The sequence below is a fragment of the Kwoniella dejecticola genome, chromosome 5 (genome assembly GCF_000512565.2).
Source record: "Kwoniella dejecticola CBS 10117 chromosome 5, complete sequence".
Lineage (NCBI taxonomy): Eukaryota > Fungi > Basidiomycota > Tremellomycetes > Tremellales > Cryptococcaceae > Kwoniella > Kwoniella dejecticola.
In genome coordinates, this window is record NC_089305.1 from 501,452 (window position 1) to 527,358 (window position 25,907).

The window sequence follows — 25,907 nt, forward strand, 5'->3', positions numbered from 1 at the left end:
CGTCAACCACTCAAAGGACCCTCCTGTGTATGCGTGTGTAAAACAACATCCTTCTTGCTTCGGCGCCATCAAAATGGAGTCTCTACAGGCCATCGCCTTCTGCAAGGAATATTTGACCCCTGAGCCTACACGTTCACACCCGACCCCTTCTCAGTTGATCTTGACTGGATCAGACAGCATAAACTGATGGTCAAGTAAAGAAGACTTACTGTAGTATATTGTAAATCATCTTGATCCTCGCGACGATCCGTTTGGGTTACGGATTACAATAGTTCCTGTTGGGCCAGAACGTTGCCTGATCATCATTCAGCGCTGCAAGAACCGTGGATGACTGCCCTCACTCTGACATCGAGGCAAGCAAGCATATATAAACGCTGAGCCCGGTGGCCAAATCTACTTATCTCACACAATGCCATACAATCTCGAATTCAAAGCATACCTCATTCAAACCCAGAAAGCTAGTTTAAAGCCTATACCGGAACAATAATCGTCCACTAGAGATACTACTACTACTACTACTACTGTAACAGTCTCAAACGGTGTTACTGTACGACACACTTCAGATGGTAAGTCAAAATTCCTCCGACGCCCTATGCCCAACGCCGTCTCGATGCGTGATATCGCAGAGCTAAAACGAGATTTTGTGGTGTACTGTATCAATATGTTAATATGTATGTAGTCACCAAAACGCACAATCCCCCAAAAGCCCATCGTGACAGATACCTCCGGTCATCCTCCTCCGAAATACGATCAGCCCAATGTGACTTATCAAGGGGAACGACCTAAGCCCACACCATGGGGACAGACCAGCGTGTATATCTCGACGCCTAGACCTCCTCAGACCGGAGGACCGGGGGCTGGACAGGGCGGTGGGACTGGCTCTAAATAGGTAGTTAAGTCTTTGGCGAGTGTTACAGTGATTCTTCGATGGACTGTGGAGTCTGAGTCTGGCATTATTGCTATCACCATTACTTGAATAGTGTTGTGTCTGTGTCGAACAACATTTTTGATTGCTTCGTTTCGTTTCGCTTCGTTTCGGTGCTGCTTTGCAAGTGGAATCGATCTTTCGTTATTTCGCTTGTATTGCGAATCTTGATGATGATTGATGTATCAAGCTGCGTGGCATTGCATCAAAATGAAAAACCCCTAGAATGCGACACAGCTTCTGGGTTCGCTCGCTCGTGGAGTATGTTTGATGGCATTAGTAGCTTCTCAGCTTCTTAGTGTATAAGCTAGAAGCTCAAGTACAATCAAACCCCCCTTTCGACCCTCAGACGCTGACGCTGAAATGAGAGACCTCGTTCTCGTGGTGAGAATGTTGGTCATCTGCATATGTAGTGCGATGCAATGATCAAGCAAGAATCGGAACTTGTCAATCAGGACACGACATGAGAAACATATATAAAAACCACATACATTATATGAGCTCTTGGAATTGTTCATCTGTGTCTCCCCGCATTAGTCAAAGGTATATTCATATCTCCATTGGATCAACCAATACAACTACAGTAACACCATCAATCCAACCTGACCCCGCAGTGATATCACCATACACCGAAGTGAAACAAGTTGACTAGTTGATAATTTAAACCATGTCGGTGAGTTGGTTTATCTCTCTTACGATGTAACACGTATTCCTCGAGTCGATGTACGGAGTGGAGTTTGCAATCGCATTTGCCATGAGATCCACACCTTGCTGATACAGTACGTGATCAAAATTTGTTGTGCTTTATGCAATCGTACTGTATTGTATAGTCTCCGCCAATCCTTATACCAATCAGAAAGCCCCCTCCTCCCGTCATTATCCCTTCCAAACCTCCTCCGAAGTTCAAGCCTTGAGATTGATATCCGTCCGAGCATCTCTATATGGACTGGGAATTTGTCAAAGGCAGCTTGGCAGGTAATTAGCGAGAAAGCATGCGTGATCGTTGGTGGGAGTTGATTATGTATTGTACTGTGTGGTACTCCGAAATGCAGAGTGTTATAAATGCATTTGAGATATAAGAGCAATCTAAAGTATTCAACTATATACAACCAACTAATATCTATCTAATTTGCGAAAGCATCGTCCATCCAGAGGGTATATCGAACGTTACTCATCTCCAAAGTACTCTACCGCTCTAAGGACTGAATAGCCCCTTGATCTTATCTACAGGCCACGACAACCACCCTAGAACCATCCCAACTCGTCCGTGAAACGTCAACATCTCCGCGAGGTGTCTAGCCGGCTCGTCCCCGAAAAACATATCCATATTCTCCTTCGATCCCTTCATCTCGACTTTAGCGCGTAACATCATCTTCTTCTCGAAACCTCTTAGGGCTTTGTGCAAATCACTTGTATGTGGTTCTACGAGCGGAGTCGGTCGCTCTAGGCTTGGAGATGGAGGGGAGATAGGTAAGAGCGATAAAGGGAATGGAGGGAGTGAAGCGGATTTCAGTGATTGAGGCTGCGGTCGGAATAAAGGGACTAGGGTTTGACCTAGTAACAAGGCATCTGCTAAAGCTGCAAACCAACCACAAAATCAGCTTATGCATGGTATCTGGGGGTAGGATGCGAAAGAATCACCTTGATTGACTCCTTCGCCCGCGAATGGGCTCATTGCGTGAGCAGCGTCGCCTACAAGCCAGAGCGTCTTGTCAGCTCGAGTCTAGACAACGATGAGTGTCAAAGGTCGGACTCACCCATGATGGTCACTCCGGTCTTATCGGTGTCCCAAGTCAATTCAGGATCAAATTGATAGATCTTTCTCTGTCCGATCGAGTCCTCTTGGGAAGCCATAATGATCTCCTTCGCTTGGGGTAACCACCCATTGAAAAGATTCACCAGCCATTCTCTCTTATTTGTGTCTGGCAATGGGTTCTCCTTTTGCCAATCAAAGGGAACTTTCAGCGCAAGGTAGATCTTGCATTTTCTGCCCGAGTTCATTTGAGGCATCAAAGCTTTCCCATCGTCTAGAACTATCAGTGCCCCTTTCCCAATATACTGTTCTAGAGCTGGAGTGAGATTGGACGGTAGGATCTCGAGCTCGTACATTGATATTCCAGAGTAATCGGGTTTCAGGTCGTGCAATAATGGTCGGACTAAGGAGAATGTCCCGTCGGCTCCAACGAGATAAGGAGTAGTGATTGTTGGTTTATCGACGAAGGTGATTTGGTACGAAGAGGGGGAAAGGGCGGTGACTGAGGTGATTCTGTGGTCCCATTTTATAGTTGAGGGAGAAAGTGATTTGATAAGTAGATTCCGGAGGTCAGTTCTGTCGCAGAAAGTATAACAGATCAGCAAGCATTCTTTTACGTTAATGATCATTTGATATTGGTCGAGGTCAGCTAGTATACTCACCTGTCAATCTCAGGTCTACCTCGAATCTCACCCACAGGCACATTCTTCGTATCTGCTGATGCTTCGCTCTCCTCGGGGACATTCTCATCTAACCAGACTTTCCCAGATTTATCGACCACCTTCATAGCTTCTCCCTCTATTCGCATCATTGTACTAGCCTCCTCCAGGAGGTGAGTCTCCTTGAGGGCTAGTAGACCAGTATCCTCATGAAGATCGAGTGTGCCCCCCTGAGGTCGGTGATTAGCATGTGGGTCGCCTTCGTACACTACCACAGGGATCTGGTTCTGTTCGAGGTATTTTGCGAGTAGCAGCCCAGACGGACCAGCGCCGATGATGACAACGGGCTGGGTCGAAGACATTTCGAGGACTGTGAGAATTGCAGTGTATTATGAGAGAAGGAGATGAAGCAAGTGGTTTCAGCTCTAAACGCTATGAGTGATTGTAGAATCGGATCGGAATGAATTGAAAGAATCTGGTTGAGAAATGATAATATTGGACAATGCAGCCGAGTATTTATATCTATCTCATCTCATCAACACATTCCTCTTCAGATGAGTGTACGACATGCCTCGGCCGTTAAGATACATCGACGTGAGTTGCCGTTCAGCATACGATTGCTTTCACAGAATAAATTCACATGCTAAAACGAGATTTTATAATCAAACGCACATCTTGTTGCTCGGCACGGTGATCTGATCTCTCCCCGATTTAAGCTTAAAATAGAATACTGGTTCAGCCGGAATCAATTTGAGGTTGATTGCACGTGGTCGATGAGAAGCCACTCTTGGTAATTCCGCGGAGAAACGCTTGAGTGGTGGTCGTAGAATTGGAATTGGCACAGAGACAGAGACAGACGAATTCATCGTTTATTTGACCGCTATACTAATCTACTCTGACGCTTGTTACAACGCGACGCCAAGCTAAATTGAGATGGCGAATCGCCCATAGACGGAGACGAAGCGAACGGCTCTACCGTACAATCAAGTCACCCGACCAGCTTGTGACCCCCAAGCCAATCTCCTGCGATATTTGATCCAGGAAAGACCACCTCATTCATTCCATCATCCCCTTCTCATCATCATAAAATACCTTCGACATGTCGCATCTCCTACCGCCAAACTTGCTCCGACTTTTCGCCCCTCGACCACAGCCTCCGTTCTTAAAACCTCTATCTAAAGATGAACGAGTCAGAGGACCGAACAAGCTGGCGGGTGTCGCACCGTTATTTCATCGGTTGAAGGAGGAAGCCGACGAAGAGGAGATCAGGCAAGGTATGGCTGAAGCCGGAGCTGAAGAAGGAGCTCAATCACAAACAAACGATATTGAGACCAAGCTAAAAGCTGAGCCTGAAACCAATGGGGAAACTTCCAAGGCTACCAATGCTAACGGACATGTTAATGGCACGAATGAAGAGGACGGAGAATTGAATGAGAAAGATCAACCGATATCGAAAACCACAACGACAACGACAACGACGAAGCAGAAAGGAAAGAAGAAGGATATAATAGCTGAAAAGGGTATTATTGGTCCGGAAGCTGTTAAGATGAGGCAGGAGTTGAGGAAAAAGAGGCAGGAAGAGTACAAGAAAAACGTTGAAAAGAATTGTGAGTGCCCAAATTCGTTTGCGATATCTAAATTGAAAGGGGTAGCAAGCTAATGCCCAACTTCTCCTATGTAGATAAACCGCAGGATGATCCTAATGCTGTTGGAGACCCGTATAAGACCTTGTTCATATCGCGGCTGGTAAGTGGATAAACTTCCTAAATCTGCTCTGTGCCTTGATGTTATGTCATGACTAAGCTAATTCGTCGTGCTTTTCATTTCAGTCGAAGAAAGCCACGGAAGTTGATTTGCGCCGAGAATTCGAGATGTACGGTGCCATAGAACGAATAAGGATAATAAAGGACAGGAAGGGGAAGAGCAAGAGTTATGCGTTCATCGTGTATGAGAGGGAAAGGGACATGAAGGGTTAGTGTTAACTATCTTCTCTTTCTGATCTTATCAGTATCCCTGTTTGCGTACATGATATCAGGTGTAGCAGTGGGATCATCCAGTAGAACAAAATCCGCGGAGCTGATAATTGTACATCTTGTTCCATATATAGCCGCTTACAAAGACGCCGAGGGAATACCGATCCATCACAAGAAGATCTTAGTCGATGTGGAACGTGGTCGAACAGTGAAAGGATGGAAGCCTCGCAAATTGGGAGGTGGTTTAGGGGGACGACCCAAACCTGTTGATCCGGCCAAAGAAGCTCCGCCGCCCATGCCGGCCGTTGGCGGCGGCGGTGGTTTCCGAGGTGGTTTCGGTGGTCGAGGAGGCGGGTTCAGAGGTGGACCACCTCGAGGAGGCTTTGGAGGTGGAGGAGGATTTGGCGGGAGAGGAGGGTTCCAAGGTGGACGAGGCGGCTTCCAAGGTGGAAGAGGCGGATTTCAAGGCGGAGGAGGAGGCTTTGGAGGAGGAAGAGGTGGTTTCCAAGGGGGAGGTGGTGGGGGTGGATATTCGGGAGGTGGCGGTGGTGGAGGTGGATTCCAGGGTGGTGGTGGTGGTGGTTATGGGTAAGTCTCGTGTTGATCAAAAGATTCTTGAAATTCTCGCTCTCCGCATCATCGCGACGCACGATGAAATGCTGATCTGCATACAGTGGACCTCCTGGCGCCGGTGGAGGCGGATTCCAAAATGGCTATAATTCTGGACCACCTGGCGGAGGATACGGAGGTGGTTCAGGTGGCTTCAAGCGAGATTACGATAATTCCGGTGGTGGTGGTGGTGGTGGTGGGTATGGAGGAGGTGGAGGAGGGTACGGTGGAGGAGGATATGGAGGAGGCGGCGGTGGTGGTGGTGGTGGAGGGGGATATGAAGATCGTGATCCGAAGAGGATGCGATATTAAACCTCAACAATGTTATAAGTATATGTGTAAACCCTTTTTCTCCTCTAACTCACCTCGTCTGCGCCACAATTGGTAAGAGGTTTGTTTGTCTGTTCCGATCCAGTCTGATTGCATATCTCTCTCATCAAAAACATTGCATCAATCGAACGTTATGTAAAACAACGAAGAAGCACCCTTGCCATCATGACAAGGTTGGCAAGAGTCTGAGGTCAAGTATGAGATTAAGTATATTCGTACATTCATCGATCGTTCTTCCCTACAATCCAGATTCGTGATGATAAACTCCGCGCATATCTCAGCCTATCGTATGCGATGACTTTCTAGCAAGTCTGGCATGACACAGAGACATAAATTGTCATTACCTTGCAGGATCCCTTCAATCATATCACAATCGACCAATGAAGGCGCTATCTTATATTTCATGGACACTGAAATCACGCGGTGGGTATTGTAGGTGAAGCTCATCCGATGCTCTCCGAGCCATTGTCAATTCATCGCCATTATCGTCCTCTTCGCGACTCAAAAGCCGCCTCTCTTCTTGTACCCAGCCTACTAGGCCTGATGCGACCGATTACTGACATATACGCCTATGCATATCGCACGTCGTACGAGTGTCAGCAATGATCAAACGTATATAAATTCAATGGACGCCTCCCTTGGGGCGTCGGTTGTGCAACCTTCGTGGAGCCAGATACCCAGTGGAAACTGATGGTGCGCTATACAGAAGCATTTCAGTAAGTGGATGCAGCCAATGTCTCGTTCCGACGAGCTATGATAGGTCAGCAGCCAACGACAGATAGAGAGAGCGTTTTCGCCTGTGCGCAGACTCATACTTTGTAGTCGATCGACTGGCTCGCGTCTTGCGAGTATGTAGGTCAATTCAGGCACGGAGCAGTCGGCTATCTAGGATCTTATGAGGTAATCTAGTTCTGCCCCACACGGCTCATCAATCACCGTAGAGTAAAGTACAACTCGTCATATTAGGTGATCACCCAAATAACCGTCACCACTGAGTACTCATTCTCATCCACTTATATATAACATCCTGGATCCCGCCTTCTCCCACTGATTCTCTCTCTTTCTGACTTGTCTCCATACATACATAAGACAGCGATACCAAGGAGAACCAGAATAATCATGTCCTCTAATAAGCTCAGTGAGTGTATAAGTCCCCTATCCGCTTTCTATCCTTGAATGTCAGTCCAACCAATCTCAATCGACACGTCATGGTCTTTCTCATTCGTCCTACTCGGACCCTTGGAACAGTCGGATCCGTGCGTGACACAGCTGACGGAGCCACCATCTCGACCAGCCCTCTATGAATTCGTCGGATCGTGCTGGGCGAACGCACCCAAGATCGCCTTGTCCGAAACCGGTTTCAAGAAAGATAAAGATGTCGAATGGGTGTCCATCAACCTTGCAGAGGTGAGTCTTCACAATCAGCTCAAGCTCCAGCTCCAGCTGAGCTAGCTATAGCCCGGATCTACTATCTACTACCAACGAACTGATAGTCGGCTGACCCTTTGGGCACGTATTGTAGGGTAAAAACTTCGAGCCTGAATACCTCAAGATCAATCCCGCCGGAACAGTCCCCACCTTAATTTCGAACGGCCAGAAATTCCACGATTCCATCTCGGCAGTCCAAGAGATACTCAAACGCGCTCCTCATCCTCCCAGGGTCGACGCACATACTTCGACCAGTATCATCGAGGAGATCCACGCTTCTTCCCATGATCCCAACGCGACGTTGCTTTTCGCCATCAATGATGAAGATAGGAAAGCGAAGGTCGATGGGTTACCAAAGGGGTTTTTACAAGGTAGACAGAAAGCCTTGGACAAGTGAGTATCCGTCTGACATGTCTTGCAATCGAAGCGACGATCGTGAAACAACTTTTTCTTGGTTCTCTTCAACTTGATCTGCAATGCTGTCGTAACAAGCTAATCTGACTCACTCCCTAATTCACTTTATAGACTCGCTGAAAACCCGCCTGAAGAGTTCAAAGAGTTCCTCTTGAAGAAACAGGCCGATAATCAGCAATTGTTGAATTTCTACATCACCGAACCCGATGTAAGTCTTGCGTGCAAGTATCTCACTATTTCATTGACTGATCTCACTTGGCCCTGCTCCACTCATTCTGACACAATTGCTGACTCTATTTACCTTAATCGTATGAAGGACGCCACCAAGCAAGCCCACTACTCTCAAGGCAAGAACCTCTGGACCGCCGTGGGTATCGCTCTTCGAGGCGTAGTCACTCAAGCATTGCAGAAAAACGGAGGACCTTTCGCCGGAGGCGCAGAGCCTTCTGAAGTGGACTGTAAGATCTCTCTCACACTCTTTCAAGCCACCCTTGGTTATAGATCAGACGGCGGATGATTGGATCAGATCAAGCTGATAATGGGCTCTGATTGCATGAACAGACCACATAATCACCTGGCTCTCGCGAACGATTAGCAACACAGGTGTTGAGCCTGGGTCACCGGCCAGCGTAGCTATTCCCAAATTACAAGAATACACTGGCGGACATAATCTCGACCCTGTCCTCGGTAAATACTGGGAGTGAGTCTGTTTTGCAAATAAAATAAAGCCTTTCAAGTAGACACGAGCATGCTAGGATTATAATGACTGATCATCCAATATATTGTTCCTCATAGTGCTTGGATCGCTAGACCTAGTTTCAAGGATAATAATATCCACTAAAAGATGACTTCGAATCGAAAAGAGAGATCATTGATTGACATATGAATTGAAGGAAAGTAAGAACACCAATTCGATACGGTTTGATAGTAAGAGAGAATCGCTTGGTATGAAGAAACAGAATGGAATGGAAGCGTATCACAAAAGGCGAGGAACAAGAGGAAGAGAGACCAAACATCCCGCATTCCATCACAGGTACGATAGTGAAGCAGCATAATGTCTATTGGCTACATATGAAAAGATAGTAACATGGTAACATGTAATATGCATTCGAAAATTGATCCATCACCCTTGAAGGAAGTATGATTATACGAAAGACAAACAAAGTATTGCTACGAGTACTCATACAGAATGAGGCATTCACCTTTGAATCGAGATGCAATGAATAAGAAAACAGCTATACGGTACTATGACAATGTCCATTAATCCCACACAATAACATTCGAGATCAATTCTCGTTTTTGACTTCGACTTCGTGACCACTGTATCCTTCTCAGCTCATTCACCGTTGAATCTCGCCACTGAGCCGCCTGGGATCTCTGGCTGGTCTTCCTGGACTCAACCCGCCGCCTGCTTTAGAGTTTGAGCTGGCCACACTCAACCTGTTCTGCTGCTCTGAATTCGCCGTCCGAGCTGGAGCCGGAGTCGAGGAAATAGGTACAAAAGCACTTGGTGGGTAACCCATCTGAGCCGGAGGTTCATGATTGCCGGAAGCGGAAGAAGATACTGGTATTGATTGAGTTGTATCGGTCATACCGAATTTGGGTGGTCTGATCACTCTGAATCCCTTTGATGATCCACCTTGTCCACTTCCATTACCGTTGCTGTGACCAGAAGAGCTTGGGTAGCCCGTATTGGAAGCAGGGAGGGCGATACTGTGATTGCTTCCCGGTGTGACGTTCGCGCTGGTCTGCCCACTCGCACTTGCACTTGCACTTGAGCCATTATGATTCGTATTTGTGCTCAAGGAAGCAGTCGTGCCCATATTCGGACTTGGGTGGACCGAGGAGATGTACTCATGTTCATTGGGAGTCTTGGTGACTTGCGGCAAGGGCGTGGGGAGAGGCTGGTTCATCCTTTTCACCCTGAAGGACGAGCTTGCTTGTGCATAATTCGAGCTTGACGCTGATGCTGATGCAGCTGCGGGAGAAGTGGGCGACAGACCAGGTCTTTTGACTACGAAGCCTTTCTTGCTATTCGGTGATGTCGTACTAGGAGCGTCCACTCCAGCGAACAGAGCCCCTGATTCAGCGGCTAAAGCTGCTTTCCTAGCTTTGTTTTCGTCTCGAGCTTGCGAAGCAATCTCTTCGTCCAGCTGTGACCTCTTCTTTTTTCTGCCGAACAATCCGGCAAATCCATTGCCCCCTGCTCTGGTTGTTCTGTGATCTTCTTGCTCCGGACTCAGAGGTACATCTTCGAATGGCAGAGGCTCCCTGAAGCCCTCTGTCCCTGGCAAGCTAGATTTACGGCGCTTCTCCGCTTTGGCTTTGGCAGTCTTGCGTTTTGAAGGTCCAGGTTCATCGTCCGACGGTAGATCATCAGACTCGTCATCTGATCCGCCTCGTTTGTCATGCGAGGATCGTATAAGCCAGCCGACAGACGACTTGTTCTTCTTGTGTTTCTTGACTGTCGAAGATGAGTATTGACTTTCTGGCGAAGGATCGTTCTTGAGATCGTTCAAAGATCGCCTTTTCGGTATCGCTAATGCTGGGGGCTTGAGACCGACATTGTTGGGTTTCATGCCTTGTTGCCGGGATGGACCAGGGGTAGCATTCGGCGTTATGGATGTAGAAGGCATAATCGACGGTGATGCAAGCGGAGTGGCGAGCTCAATGACGGCTGAAGATGACTGTTGCCTGTTATGCGGTGGCGACATCGGTCTCTGAGCGACTTGGGATACCCGAATATTGGGTGAGCGGTTGCTCGAGTCAGCAGATTGTCGTCGTCCTCCTGGTCCAGCTAAGACTTCGTAGGGATTCTCCAGATCTGCTCGTCCGCCTCTGACAACCGAGAACGTCCGATGGGGAGCGCCGTTACCCGGAGGAGGAGTTGAGGTTGGCACCTGGCCATAGACATGTCTCGTAGGCGAGTTAGCAGACGGCACATAGGTACCTGGCGGTGCGTAACCCGACTTCGAGCTGGGGACCGGAGAAGGCCTCCAAGCATCCATGATGTTCTCACCGTGACCTTCGGCTGATCTAGATTCGGAGCTCAATCTCTCGGGCTCGGGTGGAGGAGGACCTAGAGGAGGCGCAGTGTAGTTTGGGAAATAGCTCGGCCGTTCTTGCATAGGGATTTGAGGGTATCCAGGGGTCAAGAAAGGCGTAGATACCTCCGAAGTAGGGACTGGAGGTCTGGATACTCCTTGAGAGTGCCTATCGAGCATCATCTGCGTGGTCAAGGATCCAGCAGCCGACACATTCCGTTGCAGTTGTCTTGAACCCCTCTTTCGTCGTTTTCTAGCCGCGGCTTTGCCTCCTCTGACGCCGTTCAAGCAATCTAGATCCATTATAGCTGCAAAAATACCTCCGTCAAGCGGATGAGTCGATTCGTCGAAATGTACTCCACCAGCTAGTCTAACGGATCCTTCGATAATCTTGGTGATAAGCATCAAGAGGAAGAAAATGAATATGATCGCTTGAAGAATGAGGATAGCATAGGTGATCCAGTCTGTAGTAGGGCTGTTGAGAGCGATCTGAGATTCATTCGGTCGCATCAGTGTCGAGATAGTCAACTCCCGATGTGGATTAGATGTCGAAGTGGAACTCACAGGTGGACTCAGCAACATTACCAGCACAGCAGAGATCAATCTTATCATCCCCAAGAAAGCGTTCGGGGCTCCCATACTTGCACCTTCCCCCCATGGATACCATACTCCAGGTATAATCAGCATAGCTAATTCCACCAAGATCACGATGATGGCTTGAGCAATTCCACTTTTCTGTCCAGCGCCTATCACTATCCCAACGATCAAGCTGGCTGTAAGAGGGACGACCCTGTACATTTGCTTGTTCTCGACGTAGATGTTGTACATCGGTCCGAGGGAGAGTAGCGTTCTAGTCGCGTCATATAGTTTCCCACTTGCTGTTCTTGAGATCCGATAGAGGATAAATGCAGGAATGATGACCGATATGGAAGCAAAAGCGAGCGCTGCGAAGACCCTCGAAACGATACTTGCTCTACTGCCCAAGGTAAGTTGATATAGCGAGAAGGCCGTAATGGGCAGGTGGAAGGTAAGGATGAGTCGAATCAGGTTCCCGTATAAAGCGGCAGCATGAAAGGCACCAGCTTCGCCCTTGAACCTGAATCTAAACCATATTCTCCTCAGAGGCGAAGGGGAATTCACTCGATTCTGTTGAGACAAAGATGCTCTTGTAGGTAATGAGTTCGGTCCGTCCGACCACAAGGAGGGATTTCGACTTGGGTCATAGGCTTCTTTCCCGCCGAAACTTCCTCTTGGACTACTGCCGAGACTCGCTCTTTTGGGTCCGGGACTACCGTGCTGCTTTGCTGTCGAGCTTATGGAGATGTATTCGAACAGCCCATGGTGGAACCACACGAAAAGGCTGATGAACATGACAGCTGCAGTGAGCATCAGGAAGATAGCGAGACATGTTCCGAACAGATCTTGGGGTCGAAGGCCTACAGCAGTGGTGAAAGATTCCATGCCGGGAGAAGCATCATGGTTGTCGAACAAAGGGTTGAACAGATCGGGATCGAGGTACAAGGGATATTGAGCATCGTTCATCTGTGTCGCAAATGCTGCAGGTGGTGTGTATTTGTAAGGGTAAGTCATGACTCGCTTTTCATCTGCGTTGGAACCTTGGACGAGGGTGGTGTTCCACACCAAGTCTGCCCATGCGCCTCGGGCAAAGATGGGATCTATACCATCGATTCAGCTAGCTCCAAAATAAACATTTTCGGGAATCGGTCACTCACAAGCAAATTGAGGCCAATTGACAGCTATCATCCCCAGCATGGTGCAGAATTGCACGTGGAAAATCACATCTTTCAATGAGGGAGTGGCTACGACGAGCAGTGATCAGTACAATGATGCGTGTCCGAGGTGACTCCAAAATGCCTCACAGAATCTCAAAAGTCCACCACTGACACTTAAACGCTCCCCGCTCAGCCCACTAATGATCATCGTTCCCCATTTCCTCAATCGAGCTTCCCTCTTGTTCGGATTGCCTACACCAGCAATCTTCAAAGCGCTGGATTCTTTTTGATCGTATTCCGCGACCCCACTTCCGACGATCCAACCAGTGACGAACCTTGCTCCCCAGCTGACTATCCAGAAACCTATAGCTGTGGCCACTGGTAGCCACAGGAACAACTTGTAATACCACCCTTTCCTATTGTATGGCGATATGTGTATGTCTATACATGCTAGGTTTGCAGCTTCGGTGGAAGTATCGACGATCCGCACTTCCGTCTGAAGGGTGGTTAAGGCGTATGAGCTGTACAAGGGTATTGTCAAGTTGATGGCGAAATCTCCCGCTGGTAATGGGCAATAAGTGGTATTGTAGGGGAAATACGGCGTCGGCAATTCAGATGGGAATACGGAGTTGCAGAGCCAAGAAGTAGACTGATAGACGTTCCAGGTTGCCGCTTTTGTGTTGGTGAACAATGTAGCTGATTTCCGTTTTGTCAGTGATTCCCAAGCGGAAGGAAATTTGATTGGACACAGCGACTCACCTAGCTTGTTAGTGACATTGTCATATCCCGACACTTCGGAGCCTACTACACCGACTAGATCTACTCTTAACACTCTATGTCCATCCGTAGCGAGGCCCAATTGGTTCGCCTCGGCTCTGGGTATGATCTCCGCATAGGCATTCGTGACGTTCATGCGATTCTGAGCGGCAGCGATCGGCGAGTACTGGGATAAGCATGATGAGAATTGAGCTTGAAGGGGTGTAGCCAGAGCACATGTAGCTATTATAAGGATTGTATATAGATACCTGTACATGTTGGTCGGCCTGGAAGAAGATGGTCACTTTGCATCAGTAATGACCTCTAATTGTGAACCATACAGATATGGTCCTATCTTACTCACTAGCACCGTCTCCGCCTTAATTGCGATACATAGAAAGGAGCAAGCCAAACAGTTGGTGGACCAGAGGACCGTTCTGGGCGATCGCGGATCTTTTGTGGTAAGTTCCGTTGATGGTCGTACTCCAAGCGACAAGAGTTAGACTTATTTGGACCTATTCGGCAGCCTGAAGATCGATCCGAGCTCAATCGAAAAGCGATTGATTGGCTATGAGACACAGGTACTCGATACCTTGTTCAATCTTTTTACTGTCGCTCTTTCCTCGTAGCGATTTTCGGCATCTCAAATCAGTCTAGGAGCCTGACTGAATTGCGTATGTGAGAAGAAAACTACTGAGTTTACTTGAATCGATACTCAGTTGCAGCGTATCTTCTGGACAAGGGATACATACGTACGGCTTTGACTGGTAACTTGTAGAAAAAAGTGGAATCAAACGCGTGGGATAGTCGTGGTCAAAGACAAAATTAAAGTGATCCTTCAGGGTAGATTGCGTCACCGTACGCCTCTCTGATTCGCCTCAAGCAAGCTGATATGTGTGTTTCGTCAATTCTTTCTTGGTGTAGATTGTTGTAGTATCAAAACTTGTCGGCGAGAGTTGGTCGCGCGCCCCGTCAATGCAAGGCACATTGGGTCAGCAAGTTCATCAAAGGATTGAAGGCTGCCAGGCTAATGAAAGGGTGTCCGAGGTCGTTGAACCTGAAAGATTGTGGTGCGCAAAGTATTCCCGCCTTTATAAGCCTCCATCTGCCTCGTTCTGATGGGACTCGGTGAAGTAATGAACGATGCTCGAAGTAGTTCTCCTTGCAAAGATTGTCGTTCTGAGTCCTGCGCCCACTAAAGACTATCTGACTCCCGCTATATTGCGGTTGAGACAGGTTGAAGGAGACTGAATGCACAGTGTGCTTTACGTCATCAGCGTGCCCAGTCTGATCAGCTCACCTACAGTGTCTAAGCCCACAAGAAGAGCAGCCTTCGCCAGATTCGCTTCTGGTCTCTTTGTCTCTTGCCCGGTAGCTTGATTCTTCCACGCAGGCTTGTAGACAACCATCATGAACGTCAGAACGAGCTGAGGCGTGTAATTCTGCAAGAACGGACATGAACTGATAAATTCCGGGTTTCCCGGAGACCACCGGTTATCTCGGGCCCATGGTAATGCACTCGCGTACAAGTGTAGAGCATGAGTTCATCCTTCATAATATTAGCAATAATCTACTTGATCCCATCTTGTGCCCTCGTTCATCTCAAACTCAACGAGACTATCAGGCGAAATCGTGGACGGTATGAAGGCATTCCAGGTGAAAGAGCATCTGCATCCTAGCAAGATATCTGTGTGAGTCTTCCGGAGTTATTCATCTTCGTAGCTGGACTGATGTTGAACTGCTTTGCCCAGATCCGATATACCGATATCTAAACCCAACACAGCTAAAGGAGAGGTATTAGTAGATGTCCATGCAGCAGGTCTGAATTTCTTCGAGTGAGTCAGGCCCCATCGACCGAACAGATTGTTTCAAAATCAAAGCTCAGTGCTTACATATCCTCATCGCATAGCATTTTGCAATCTCAAGGGAAATATCAGAGTAAGCTATGGCTAGCACTTGTTATACTTCCTGCGGCTCCAATACATACTGCGGCCCGCCTCATACTGACTCATACTCCCGGCGGATATGATTTAACAGCTCAACCGCCGTTACCGTTTGTTCTCGGCGCAGAATTAGCGGGGACTATCTCTAAGACTGCGCCTATACCGGACGGGTGCCCATACGAACCTGGTGGTGAGTAGTACTCTTCGTCTCAATTTGGTAGAGCCATCTATGCTCACCAGACGTGGCCAAATCCGCACTGCAGATAGGGTTTTTGGATATGCACAAGGTAGTTATGCGGAACACGTAGCTGTCAGTTGGAAGACTCTTTTGCCCATACCGGAAGGTGTCACTTTCGAAGAAGCAGCGACAATACCCTTGTGAGTCTGTCTGTTTCCAGAACCGACATTGGGTACCACGCGAAATACTGACAAAGACAATGCTTTGTTCGGCGTCAATGTCTTTTTGCACTCAAGGACAACGACTACAAGCTATGCGGCTTTGGTCGACAGGGCGAATGCTCAGCCAGGTGAGTCCGCCCTAGCCAAATGTGCAAGACCAAGCCGATAAGCTCGAAATGTACTGTACGATAGGAGAATGGGTGTTAGTCCACGCTGGAGCTGGTGGTGTCGGCTTAGCTGCCTGTCAGATAGCCAAGGGTGAGTATTCACCATCATTTCAGCCAGTTCCATAGGGATGTACTGCTATTGCTGATGATGATCTTGATGATGATGGATGATGCGTAGCATTGGGATGCAAAGTCATCGCGACGGCTTCCTCCGAGTCCAAACGTAGTATCTGTGTGCAGCATGGAAAGGTGAATGCGGTGGTGGATTATAGCCGGGAGGACTGGCAGGTGAGCACCAAAATTCCACTCAGAGGCTCAGCCTACGATGCGCGGAAGATTGACTTATGTTTGCGGTCTGATCGAAATCCAGAAAGAAGTCATGAGAATCACCCAAGGCAAAGGCGTCAATGTAGTCTTTGATCCGGTCGGTGAGTCTATTGGCACCATTCAACAGTTCACGATAGTCATCCATTAAAGAGAGTCGATGCTGATCATCTAGATCATTAGGTATGATCATACCCTCCCTGAAATGCGTTGCGTGGAATGCCAGATTAGTAGTCGTCGGATTCGCAGCCGGCAACATCGAGAAAGTAAGATTCACGCTCCTTAACCACCCGAATCCTGTGATTGGCAAGGAACTCTCATCTCATCTCGTTTCAATGCAAGCCGATAGGACAAGACTGACCTGCCGTATCTGGGGTGATCTAGATCCCAGCAAATTTATTATTGCTCAAACAGGCTTCTGTGACAGGTGTTTATTGGGGAGGTACAGCAGGTAAATCGCCTCATCATCTGCCTTCACTATGTCCATGCCGTACGCAACGGACTTGCAAGCTGACATTTGATTTAATGTGTACAGTGAAAGATCCCCCGTCGACGCAAAGGATATTCATGGAAGTTTTACAGCTTCTAGCGTCGGGTCAGGTCAAACAAGTGATATATGAGAAACCGTACGTAGGTTTGGAGAATGTGAATGTAGGTCTGAAGGATATTGAGGATCGTAAAGTGTGGGGTAAAGCTGTTGTGGTGATCAAGTCCCATGATTATGCTCAAAAAGCCAAGTTGTAATCATGGGTACGATCTCACTATGACGTTATCACAGTACGAAACCCCGGGCTGGTCCAAAAACGTGATAATTAAGTACTGTATGACGACAATGCATATGTCAAGTTCATGTGTTATACAGTATATAGAGAATCCTGGCTGTACTGACCTCATGTATGGTGCAGTGTATTATATTAAATTATCATATAGAAGACAAGCAATTCTATGAGCGAATTGCGGATGCGAAATGGATAATATACAATTTGTCATGAAACGTCCGTCACCGTCTCCAGTACTGTATTCTTTTTCGTACTGCGAATCCTGACTGAATTCCACCCGATCCACCATATATGGGATCCATCCACCAATTCATCTAATCACACCAGCATCTCATCACCTGATACTGGATCAGTAGTATGTACCTCAGTACCAAAACTTCCTGGTCAGGTATCCAGGTGTTTCAACTTCCTCTTGAGAACTCCTACTTCGCCTTTCAACTTGTTAATCAGTCGGTCTTTCTCGACCCCTTCCTTTTTCAGCGTCGATACTAATGCTGTAGAGATCTCAAGCTCTTCTTCCATCTTAAATTGGATAATCAACCTCATCATCAGTACTGAGCACTACTGCCTCTGCGGGACTTGGATAGTCCATATGTCAAGCTAGGGCCACTCACCTTAGCGGCCTGTTGTTTCTTCTTCCATCTGAACTTTTTCTGAGCTACGGCATTCTGCTCTCTTCTCCTTTCCCCATTCTTCCGTTGTCCAGTACCACCCGTCGGTTTAGTACCTTTGACGTTGGCTTTGCTACCCGATGCACTGTTGGTCTTGGTCCTCTTCGGAGCATTTTTGGGCCTGCTACTTGTCGTCGGGGAGAAGCATGAAGACGTAGGTGAACTGGACAAGGAATTGTCCGATTTGACCGAGTGAAAATCTGAATGTTGGGTGAAATGGGAATCTGACTGGGCTCGAGCTGATGACGATCGGCGATCTGCTTGATCTCTCATGAGGGTGGAAGAACTCTCTTGGAATTGATCGTCGGATTGATCGTCCGTCCTGATACGTTCGATTTGCTCATCGGGGTTCTCCTCATCGGATGCAGGCTCGGAACACGATTCGGAGTATGAGGAGTCCCCACTTGCCAGTCCAGGTTCCTCCAGCTGCTGGTGTGATCGGGTGGATTCAGGTGAGCGAGAGTGTGAGCATGACGGTGGCGGTGGCGGCGCAGACGAGTCATCTCGCATCTCTTGGTCGATCGGAGTTGTCGCTTCACGATGTTGCGGAGAGAAGAACTTTTCTGATTGGAATTGAACATTGATTGGTGAATCCATGCCAATCTCGGGAAGAGGCGGGGAAGGCGTTTGAACTTGAGGTAAAGACAATACCTCTTCTTGGAAAGTCGACATCACATTGGTTCGTCTTGTTTGACCCGCGAGCCATTCTTTGGTCCCTTGGAAGACATCCATCTCCATACATCCGGTGACAGGCGTCGGCAAGCTTCCGCCTAATCTGCTTGATTGGGGAATCCCCTTTGGAGAACTTGGCGCGCTACTAGCCTTTCCAGCTAAAACCTTTTTCGCTGGATTGTTTGAGTGGGCTGACTGACTTCTTTGCATGGCTGTGTTAGGTGTCGCTTGTGACCCTATGGAAATTATATTTCTATGTCGTGATCGGGTCAACATCTCGGGATTTTCCGGTATGAAGGCAAAAATCCTGCTTTGAGGGAGATTGTTCGCCATGAATGGCTCATCCCATGTAGCATTGGTGGGCGCAACGGACGGAGTGGATTGATGGCGTCTACTGTGAGGTCGGGATTGTACAGGTGAGTGTTGCAGTTGGGGTAGATACGATTGATCACCTGGCATTTGAGGGAGAGCGTATCGATCCCATGACTCGACAGGCGGGTGTACCTTTTTCAGCGTGTGAGGTGGTGGTGGAGGAGGAGGGATCAGCGCTTGAGCAGCGGAGTGATGGTCGATCGATAACTCGGGGTGCGATGATGTCGGATAAGGCCTGGAGACAGGTGGGCGAAGCATATTTTGAGCATCATTATGCCAATCCTCAACTTTTCTTTCGGGATAAGTCTTATCTAACGCGAGACCTTGAAGCGGATGTGGAAGTTTGGTCTTGGACGGTCGAGATGGCTGAGTGCGGAGAGGAGCATCTGCGATAGTCCTGGCAGGTGCTGGATTCCCGGTCGTCGCCAGTCGATTGTACGGTCTTACATTGTATTCCAGCGGTATAGAAGCGGGAGTCGCACGATTGTGGCTTTGAGACTGCTGCCACATGATTTTGATTCTGTCAGCCAACGAAAAGTACCATGCAATCAAAGTCCGAGCCAACAGCGGCGAGATGAATGCAATGTAATAGGACTGACCTTTTTGGACCTCTCCTTCTTTGACGGTTGTCGAGGTGGAAAAGGGGTTGATACACTTGACATGTGTGTGTTTGATGGCGAGTCCGAAGTGCTAGCACCGTTTGCCCACTCATTACCGAGAACCGGTTGATCGGATTTTCGCGCCGGTCTGGCTGAAGCAGATCTGGTCGCTGTGTGCGCATGTGAATGTTCAGGTATGCTCGACCCTGAACGAGGTAACATCGATGACAAACTCGGCGGATTTGCCGCTTGGCAAGGGACTGGTATAAGAGCTGCGATAGGTGGTAGAGTGATTGAGCCTTTGCGCTGCGGCGGCATGGGTCGACCTGGGACAGCGTCTGCTAATGCTGTGTCGGCAAGGAAAGATAAGCCAACATTGGGAATGGGCTGAGAAGGCGGAGGGGGAGGCAGCGGGGCAAGGCGTCTCTCGTGTCGAGGTTGTCTAGACATCGGTGGATGCTGAGGTAGTCCAACAGGAGATGTCTGTCGATGATTTGGTGCACTTTCTAAATGCATATCGCTCCCTCGCTGGGAGCTCGCTGAGACTTCCGAGGTTGTTCGTATGTGAAGATCAGAAGGTTGTTGAGCACTACTTTTGTTCAATGTCTTGCAGTCCGGGTGAGGGGGATGGAGAAGCCCAAACATACAGCGAGGGGTACTCGTAACTCGCTTGAGATCGTCGGGGTAGCGGCTAATGAGTTCTCGAAGCGGTAATGGAAAAAGGTGAGATAATTATCGGTTGAGCGAAAAAATATTGAGAAATGGAGTTGCTTTTCGCTGAAGTTTGTCAGGTGGACACCTGATCTGCTGAATCGGTCAGGCTGATGTTGAAATCAGGAATCGGTAGAAAAGGCGCAATGAACCAGAAAGCGCAGCTGTGTTTGTCTGTCTAATTTATATGGTTTTGTTTTTTCGAATATCGGTACTTGTCGAACCCTGTTAAAGGATTACCATATTTTCAATTGAATCAACTTCCTTTCCTTCACTAGTCATTCCAGACGAGAGGAATGCAGAACGCAATTAAGAGGATATACGACTCCATGTCCTAATGGTCACAAGAAAAGGGATGCTGATAAGATGACTTACCGCAAAGAAAGACGACCTACGCCCAGCGCACTGACCAGACCGTAGGTCGGACGAGTGGGTAAGATGGTGTGAGATCTCTGAATTCTAGACATTATAGACCGGATATCAAGAGGGACGAGGTGTAGACATACAGCCCAGTTTGTGTGTAATGATGGCAAGGAATAGGGTATGTTGAGTCAAAGGAATATATTCCAAAAGAAAAAGGGAATCATAGCGGCAGCCGGAAACAACGTCGAGCGTGAACCAAAGGTGGAAGGGCCAAGGATCATGTAAGCCGAAAAGGTTGAACCGAAGTTGCGAATTGCGTCAGGACAGAACACCATTAGTCAGTGTTTGAAGGAGCGGACAAGCAATAAAACGAATAAAATGTCACGATCAGCGTTGAAATTCCCTTGAGGTGATTCGTCAGACGAAGTTGTGGGTCTGAGTTGCTCAGTCGTCTGAATTGGAGGTCCAAGGTTGACGTACGGGGTGAAGGAGACTTTTGTGCGAGGGTAAGGGTTGTACTTGGAGATGTCAGAGGAATGCTCCGATACTCACCGACTCAATGCGACCCTGACAGGCGCTAGCGGGGAAGGGTAGAAGGAAACCGAAGTGCAGTATGGTGGAAGTAAAACGATCCAAGTGAGGCTGAAATACCAAAACAAGCATCAAAACAAAGAGAGGAAGCGAAAATAAAAAATGTTGACGAGGTAGTATATATAAGTAAGATTAAAGCTGGTCAGTCACCTTTACGTATACCTTCATCTTGCTGGCTTGATAAGTCTGTTGGTTGATAGGATAGATAATCAAGGATTAGGGTAGGAAGTCTCGCCTTTTCGTCGATCTTACTAAAATCTGAGCTTTGTCTTTTGTTTTCGCGACTATTACCCGCTTTACTGTATGATCGGGCAATCAATTATCTGAGACGGATTGACAATGAATTATACAGCACGAATTTAGTGGATCCTACTCCTTTCCTATCCTGTGAATATCGTGCAGAGGGATGCGCACTCGGTACTCGGTGATCTGATATCCTAGCTTGGAAGTGGGGGCACAAAACCCTAGTCTCAGAGTCGACAGAAATGATGGATGATCCATCATGAATCGAAAACCACCCGTATATCGATGTCAATGAGGGAGTTTGAGATTTCCAACGACTAAACATCTCCTTTTGACGCCCCGGCCTGAGATTGTAACATGTTTGATCATGTTGCGGATCAAGCAAGAAAGGTGCTTTGTTCTCTCGATGTCATTCAAGAGGTAAGATCTCACGACAATCGTTGCACCGGGTGAGCGAATACTTCTGGAAGTGTGACGAAAACAGCACTCCTTTGCTCTGTGAGGAAGACTCGTCTTCTGAACGAGCGTGTTCTTTCCGTATCTCATAGATACTTCGCCTAATTATGGTTTTGCAGATAAAATCCAGACTCTACAAAATGACTTGATGGTGTAAGATCATGCTGCGCGGAGAAAAGGTCGTAGTGGTCTAGAGAAAAGTAAGATCCGCGAATTTGATCGAATTGCAAAGGAGGGTACTTGGTGCGATGATGAGCTTTCCCACTCCCATCGACAACCCTCAAAGGATGGCTTACCCTATACTCTCAGTCCACCTCATCCCCCCCACCTTTCATTTGTCGTGACATTTAAATTGAAATATGATTACTTCATTTGTAATTATAGCTTGTTTGCATGGCGTGTCACGGACTCCACTATAGAGCCTCATAGCGTCTTTAGATATTATTTTCGAATTGATCGGCCTCATCGCATGCTACTTCTGCTTCAGGAGTCGTATATGATGTAAGAAGCGGGAACGAAGACGGAGATGACATCAGAAGATCCGTGGCTATGACAGTCGGACGCAAATCTGGATGCAAGATGGTCTACTCTACGTATATCTTGCATAAATCTTGACAGGAAGATGTGTTTGTCCGCCGAGAGGCTCGAAGATGCTATGCTCGGAGATGCATACATGTCACATTAGCCGAATTCTTGTGAATCATGAATACCGTGGCTTACACGTAGAAGCTGGCTGACATAAACAATTAGCCTTACCATGGAAATACTCTAGAAAGCGATCAATTCGCTGATTCATCAGGATCCGATGAGAGCGGATCAATCATGACACATAAGGCAGTGAAGGAGAGGTAAGGTGTGTGATTCCGCAGCTACGAAGTAAGCTGTACCACGCCGGAATACGGTGGACATCTTATCTCATCTCATCGCCTGAATCACTGATGATCATTCCGCAGTAATCGCTTCGGAGACCCTTGGATTGGCGAGACAGCTTGAAATGAAAATACTCTTTGAAGTAAGTCGACTAGCGTATTCCAACGATGTCTGAGATTCCTTTCGCCCCACTCTGATCGTGAAAGTGGTCAAACCCACAAGTCCCTTTCTAGAAATCACGATGCCATTCCAACGGGAACATGCTATATAGACATAGCGCTGTCGTTTCGTTTGTTTGTTATGATGGCCCTGGCAATGAATTGATATCACTCCTGATGAGTGATGTGTGTCAGTATAAAGCGAGGTTGATCTGCGAATGCAGTAGCCGAGCCGAGGTACCTGATTCTCGTCACGGTGCGCAGTCCATAATATCTACAATGCCTCGTCATAGGAAAGGGCGCTGGGGACTGATCAGTCTTGACAAGAGCGTCAAGTCAACTTTGGCTATGGTGTGGCTCGTTGACACCAAGAAGTGGCGAATTTGCGCAGGTGACGTCGCAATCTCTCGAAGAAATACGATAGACGAGAATCAGATCCTCTTAGTGATGATACACCCTTTTGCGATATCTTCTCGTGCGCCTGTGAGAAAGAGAGCGTTCCTTCTTCTTTTTCTCTTCCATACTTCTTCCTGTTCCGTTCACCATTTGTACGGATGATATCAAATGCAAGACATGGTAGAAGAGTTTGCAAGAGGTGCGACAGGTACGTATATATATATATATATATATATATATATATATATATATACATAACACGTTTATGCAGATATTGCAAGCTTGTGCTTTTCGTGAGACCAGGGTTTATCACTCAAGCTGCTAGACCTGATTGCACAAATAGCGAGATCATTGTCTTTTCACACCATGCCAGCACCTCACATCCCAAGACCTGCTCCCCCTCTATCGCCTCCCATTCCCAACGACGACGGACCGGAAGACGAGTATCTCACTTATTGGATCTAAGCCTGCCTATCTGCAGCACCTTACGATACTCACTATACCATCACGTACATACCGCTGCTATGACTCGGCTGGGCCTGACTTGTGACATTGTTGCTCATGATTGTAGGACCTGACGATATGGTTCGTGGTTTCAAGAGGGATACGTGCGGGTGGAAATCGTATTTAAAGGGTTCATCGTGGAACAATGAACATCTGTACTGAATTATGCATGCGCCTATGCACATATGTATGACGCAGTTGTGGAGTGGTCAACAGGTATATTCTATATTCACAACGTGGTATCCCAACTACACACAGAATACTATACAACGATGTTTGTTCAGTACAAGGGATTTACGGGTATCTGGATAGGTGAAAGAGTGAATGGAGACGCTTGACCTTTGTATGCTGTTTATGTATGTCTACTCGAATGTCCTTCCTCCACGATCCTGACCTCTGAGCCATCACAGCACAGCAATCACCAATACCTCGTACCATGATTCACTATTTCCTTCCCCCTTCCCCTGTCCCACCCATCGCTGTCTGTGTATTGATTGCTATCATTCGCAATCACGAAACCCATCGGTCTTTCTATCCTGTCGTCTTCCTCGTCATCCTCCATTTCATCCATCTCAGCGTCTATGCAGTCCTCGTCCATCTCGTCATCATCCTCCGCCGGAGGCGTAGGTGGACTTCCACCCATCTGTCCCAATCCATTGCCGCCAGCTGATAACCCAAAACCCTGCGGCGGCCTGAATGCCCCGCCGAAAGCAGATGTTTGGCCAGAGCCGGAGAAAGGATTTTGTACATTGTACCCAGACCCAGACCCGGAAACTTGACCACTAAAAGCGTTCGATTGCTGAGATCGGATTTTAGCCCATGGGTCATTCACTTGTTGTTGTTGCTGCTTCTGGTGTTCCAGATGTTGCTGCCACATAGGCGCGAATGCGTCTGAATCGAAATTAGACCAGGTCGTTGGCGGCGACGATGGAGCGACTTGCAACGAACAACCGAATCCGTATGATGATGTTCGGCGTAATGGTCCGCCGGGCCGTGTCATTCCGGTAGGTGTAGACATCATCATCCTTTCCGATGTCGATGGTCCTGGTCCACCCTCGCCCTCTTCCTGGAACGCCGAGAAGGATGTCTGAGCGATCGGCGAGGGGTATGTCTGGTTGATGTCGTGAGGGTAGGTGTATGAAGAGGGCAAAGAAGTGGGTTGACGAGTTGAAGAAGTGGATCTCGATGGCGGGATCGGTCGAGCGAAGACGTTTGGAGAAGCCAATGGAAGGGGTATAGAGGGTCTGATCATGTTTTGTGCTAGATAGTCCTATCATGTCAAAATATGATGTCAGCTTCACATCGCTGTATCAGTCCAGACAGAAGAGAAGGCGGTAAGTCGAGTATGAGAGAGAGCACTCACTTGCAATGCCTTGAGGTCCGAGGAGACATGCATGGACCCGCCGAGGGAAGCGACTAGATCATCCATTGTCGCTGTTGCTGTAGCCATGCTTGTTGCTGGCTTCTCTTGCACGGAATATGCTTGATGTTGCGAATGAACGATGCAAGAGATATTCGCGATACAGAGCGTGTATGGGTTTATCGGCTGTCCAGCTCTCCGAGTGATAGGCGATAAACGGAGATCGACGACTAATGGTTTAAGGTTTGAATTCTGTTCTCTAATGAAATCCTAGTGCTGGAAAGGCGTCTACTATAGTCGATCCGTTGACGATTGTGCAAAATCAAAGATGTGCTTTGGCGTGATCGTACTGAGAACGGAGGGATATGGTGCGTTTTGGTTCTATTATTTGCGGTGATGCTGAAAGGTGAAGGAAAAACAAAACAGAAGCCGGATCGGAGGCCCAAATGATCGCTACGCGGGGCGGATATCGATAAGTAGGGGCAAAGGTGACGATAGTGGCTTTCTTTGTAATGGGTGTACGTAGACCTTGTAATGTAAATTTCAAAAGCAAAAGCAGGACGACAATTCAACCATGAGTAGGTATACGAGTAGAGGCAAATGCAACTGGTCAGATAGCGACAGTGATGTGTGTTGACAAGTGCAGCACCGATATCGGAAATGAATTGGATGGGGTAATGGAAACGAAAATGGAGTGGTCGACAC

At 47.8% G+C, this 25,907-nt stretch overlaps 8 protein-coding genes across 8 annotated transcripts; 4 read left to right on the top strand and 4 right to left on the bottom strand.

The window, feature by feature from the left end:
* Nucleotides 1–563: 563 nt before the first annotated feature.
* On the top strand, nucleotides 564–889 carry I303_104291 (uncharacterized protein; the record flags this gene model as incomplete). The annotated part of the gene is made up of 2 exons (XM_065968936.1): nucleotides 564–566; nucleotides 680–889. The coding sequence occupies 2 exons, from the start codon at nucleotides 564–566 to the stop codon at nucleotides 887–889; spliced, it is 213 nt and encodes a 70-aa protein (XP_065825008.1).
* Nucleotides 890–2,120: 1,231 nt separating this feature from the next.
* I303_104292 (uncharacterized protein) lies at nucleotides 2,121–3,699 on the bottom strand (the record flags this gene model as incomplete). Its single annotated transcript, XM_018408029.1, has 4 exons — nucleotides 2,121–2,503; nucleotides 2,567–2,617; nucleotides 2,683–3,254; nucleotides 3,341–3,699. 4 exons carry the CDS (start codon nucleotides 3,697–3,699, stop codon nucleotides 2,121–2,123), a joined length of 1,365 nt encoding a protein of 454 aa, XP_018263240.1.
* Nucleotides 3,700–4,436: 737 nt separating this feature from the next.
* On the top strand, nucleotides 4,437–6,231 carry I303_104293 (uncharacterized protein; the record flags this gene model as incomplete). The annotated part of the gene is made up of 5 exons (XM_018408028.1): nucleotides 4,437–4,944; nucleotides 5,019–5,083; nucleotides 5,167–5,308; nucleotides 5,445–5,898; nucleotides 5,985–6,231. 5 exons carry the CDS (start codon nucleotides 4,437–4,439, stop codon nucleotides 6,229–6,231), a joined length of 1,416 nt encoding a protein of 471 aa, XP_018263239.1.
* A 1,137-nt stretch (nucleotides 6,232–7,368) lies between these two features.
* On the top strand, nucleotides 7,369–8,932 carry I303_104294 (uncharacterized protein; the record flags this gene model as incomplete). The annotated part of the gene is made up of 7 exons (XM_018408027.1): nucleotides 7,369–7,387; nucleotides 7,544–7,656; nucleotides 7,772–8,070; nucleotides 8,203–8,299; nucleotides 8,408–8,549; nucleotides 8,653–8,791; nucleotides 8,887–8,932. The coding sequence occupies 7 exons, from the start codon at nucleotides 7,369–7,371 to the stop codon at nucleotides 8,930–8,932; spliced, it is 855 nt and encodes a 284-aa protein (XP_018263238.1).
* A 499-nt stretch (nucleotides 8,933–9,431) lies between these two features.
* On the bottom strand, nucleotides 9,432–13,901 carry I303_104295 (uncharacterized protein; the record flags this gene model as incomplete). The annotated part of the gene is made up of 5 exons (XM_065968937.1): nucleotides 9,432–11,624; nucleotides 11,700–12,811; nucleotides 12,869–12,955; nucleotides 13,016–13,564; nucleotides 13,628–13,901. 5 exons carry the CDS (start codon nucleotides 13,899–13,901, stop codon nucleotides 9,432–9,434), a joined length of 4,215 nt encoding a protein of 1,404 aa, XP_065825009.1.
* Nucleotides 13,902–15,265: 1,364 nt separating this feature from the next.
* On the top strand, nucleotides 15,266–17,201 carry I303_104296 (uncharacterized protein; the record flags this gene model as incomplete). The annotated part of the gene is made up of 12 exons (XM_018408025.1): nucleotides 15,266–15,315; nucleotides 15,376–15,459; nucleotides 15,534–15,562; nucleotides 15,662–15,757; nucleotides 15,831–15,945; nucleotides 16,042–16,094; nucleotides 16,159–16,224; nucleotides 16,312–16,421; nucleotides 16,504–16,561; nucleotides 16,641–16,723; nucleotides 16,842–16,908; nucleotides 16,993–17,201. 12 exons carry the CDS (start codon nucleotides 15,266–15,268, stop codon nucleotides 17,199–17,201), a joined length of 1,020 nt encoding a protein of 339 aa, XP_018263236.1.
* Nucleotides 17,202–17,620: 419 nt separating this feature from the next.
* On the bottom strand, nucleotides 17,621–20,000 carry I303_104297 (uncharacterized protein; the record flags this gene model as incomplete). The annotated part of the gene is made up of 3 exons (XM_018408024.1): nucleotides 17,621–17,758; nucleotides 17,851–19,452; nucleotides 19,551–20,000. 3 exons carry the CDS (start codon nucleotides 19,998–20,000, stop codon nucleotides 17,621–17,623), a joined length of 2,190 nt encoding a protein of 729 aa, XP_018263235.1.
* Nucleotides 20,001–24,260: 4,260 nt separating this feature from the next.
* Nucleotides 24,261–25,292, bottom strand: I303_104298 (uncharacterized protein; the record flags this gene model as incomplete). Its single annotated transcript, XM_018408023.1, has 2 exons — nucleotides 24,261–25,112; nucleotides 25,206–25,292. The coding sequence occupies 2 exons, from the start codon at nucleotides 25,290–25,292 to the stop codon at nucleotides 24,261–24,263; spliced, it is 939 nt and encodes a 312-aa protein (XP_018263234.1).
* Nucleotides 25,293–25,907: the final 615 nt, after the last annotated feature.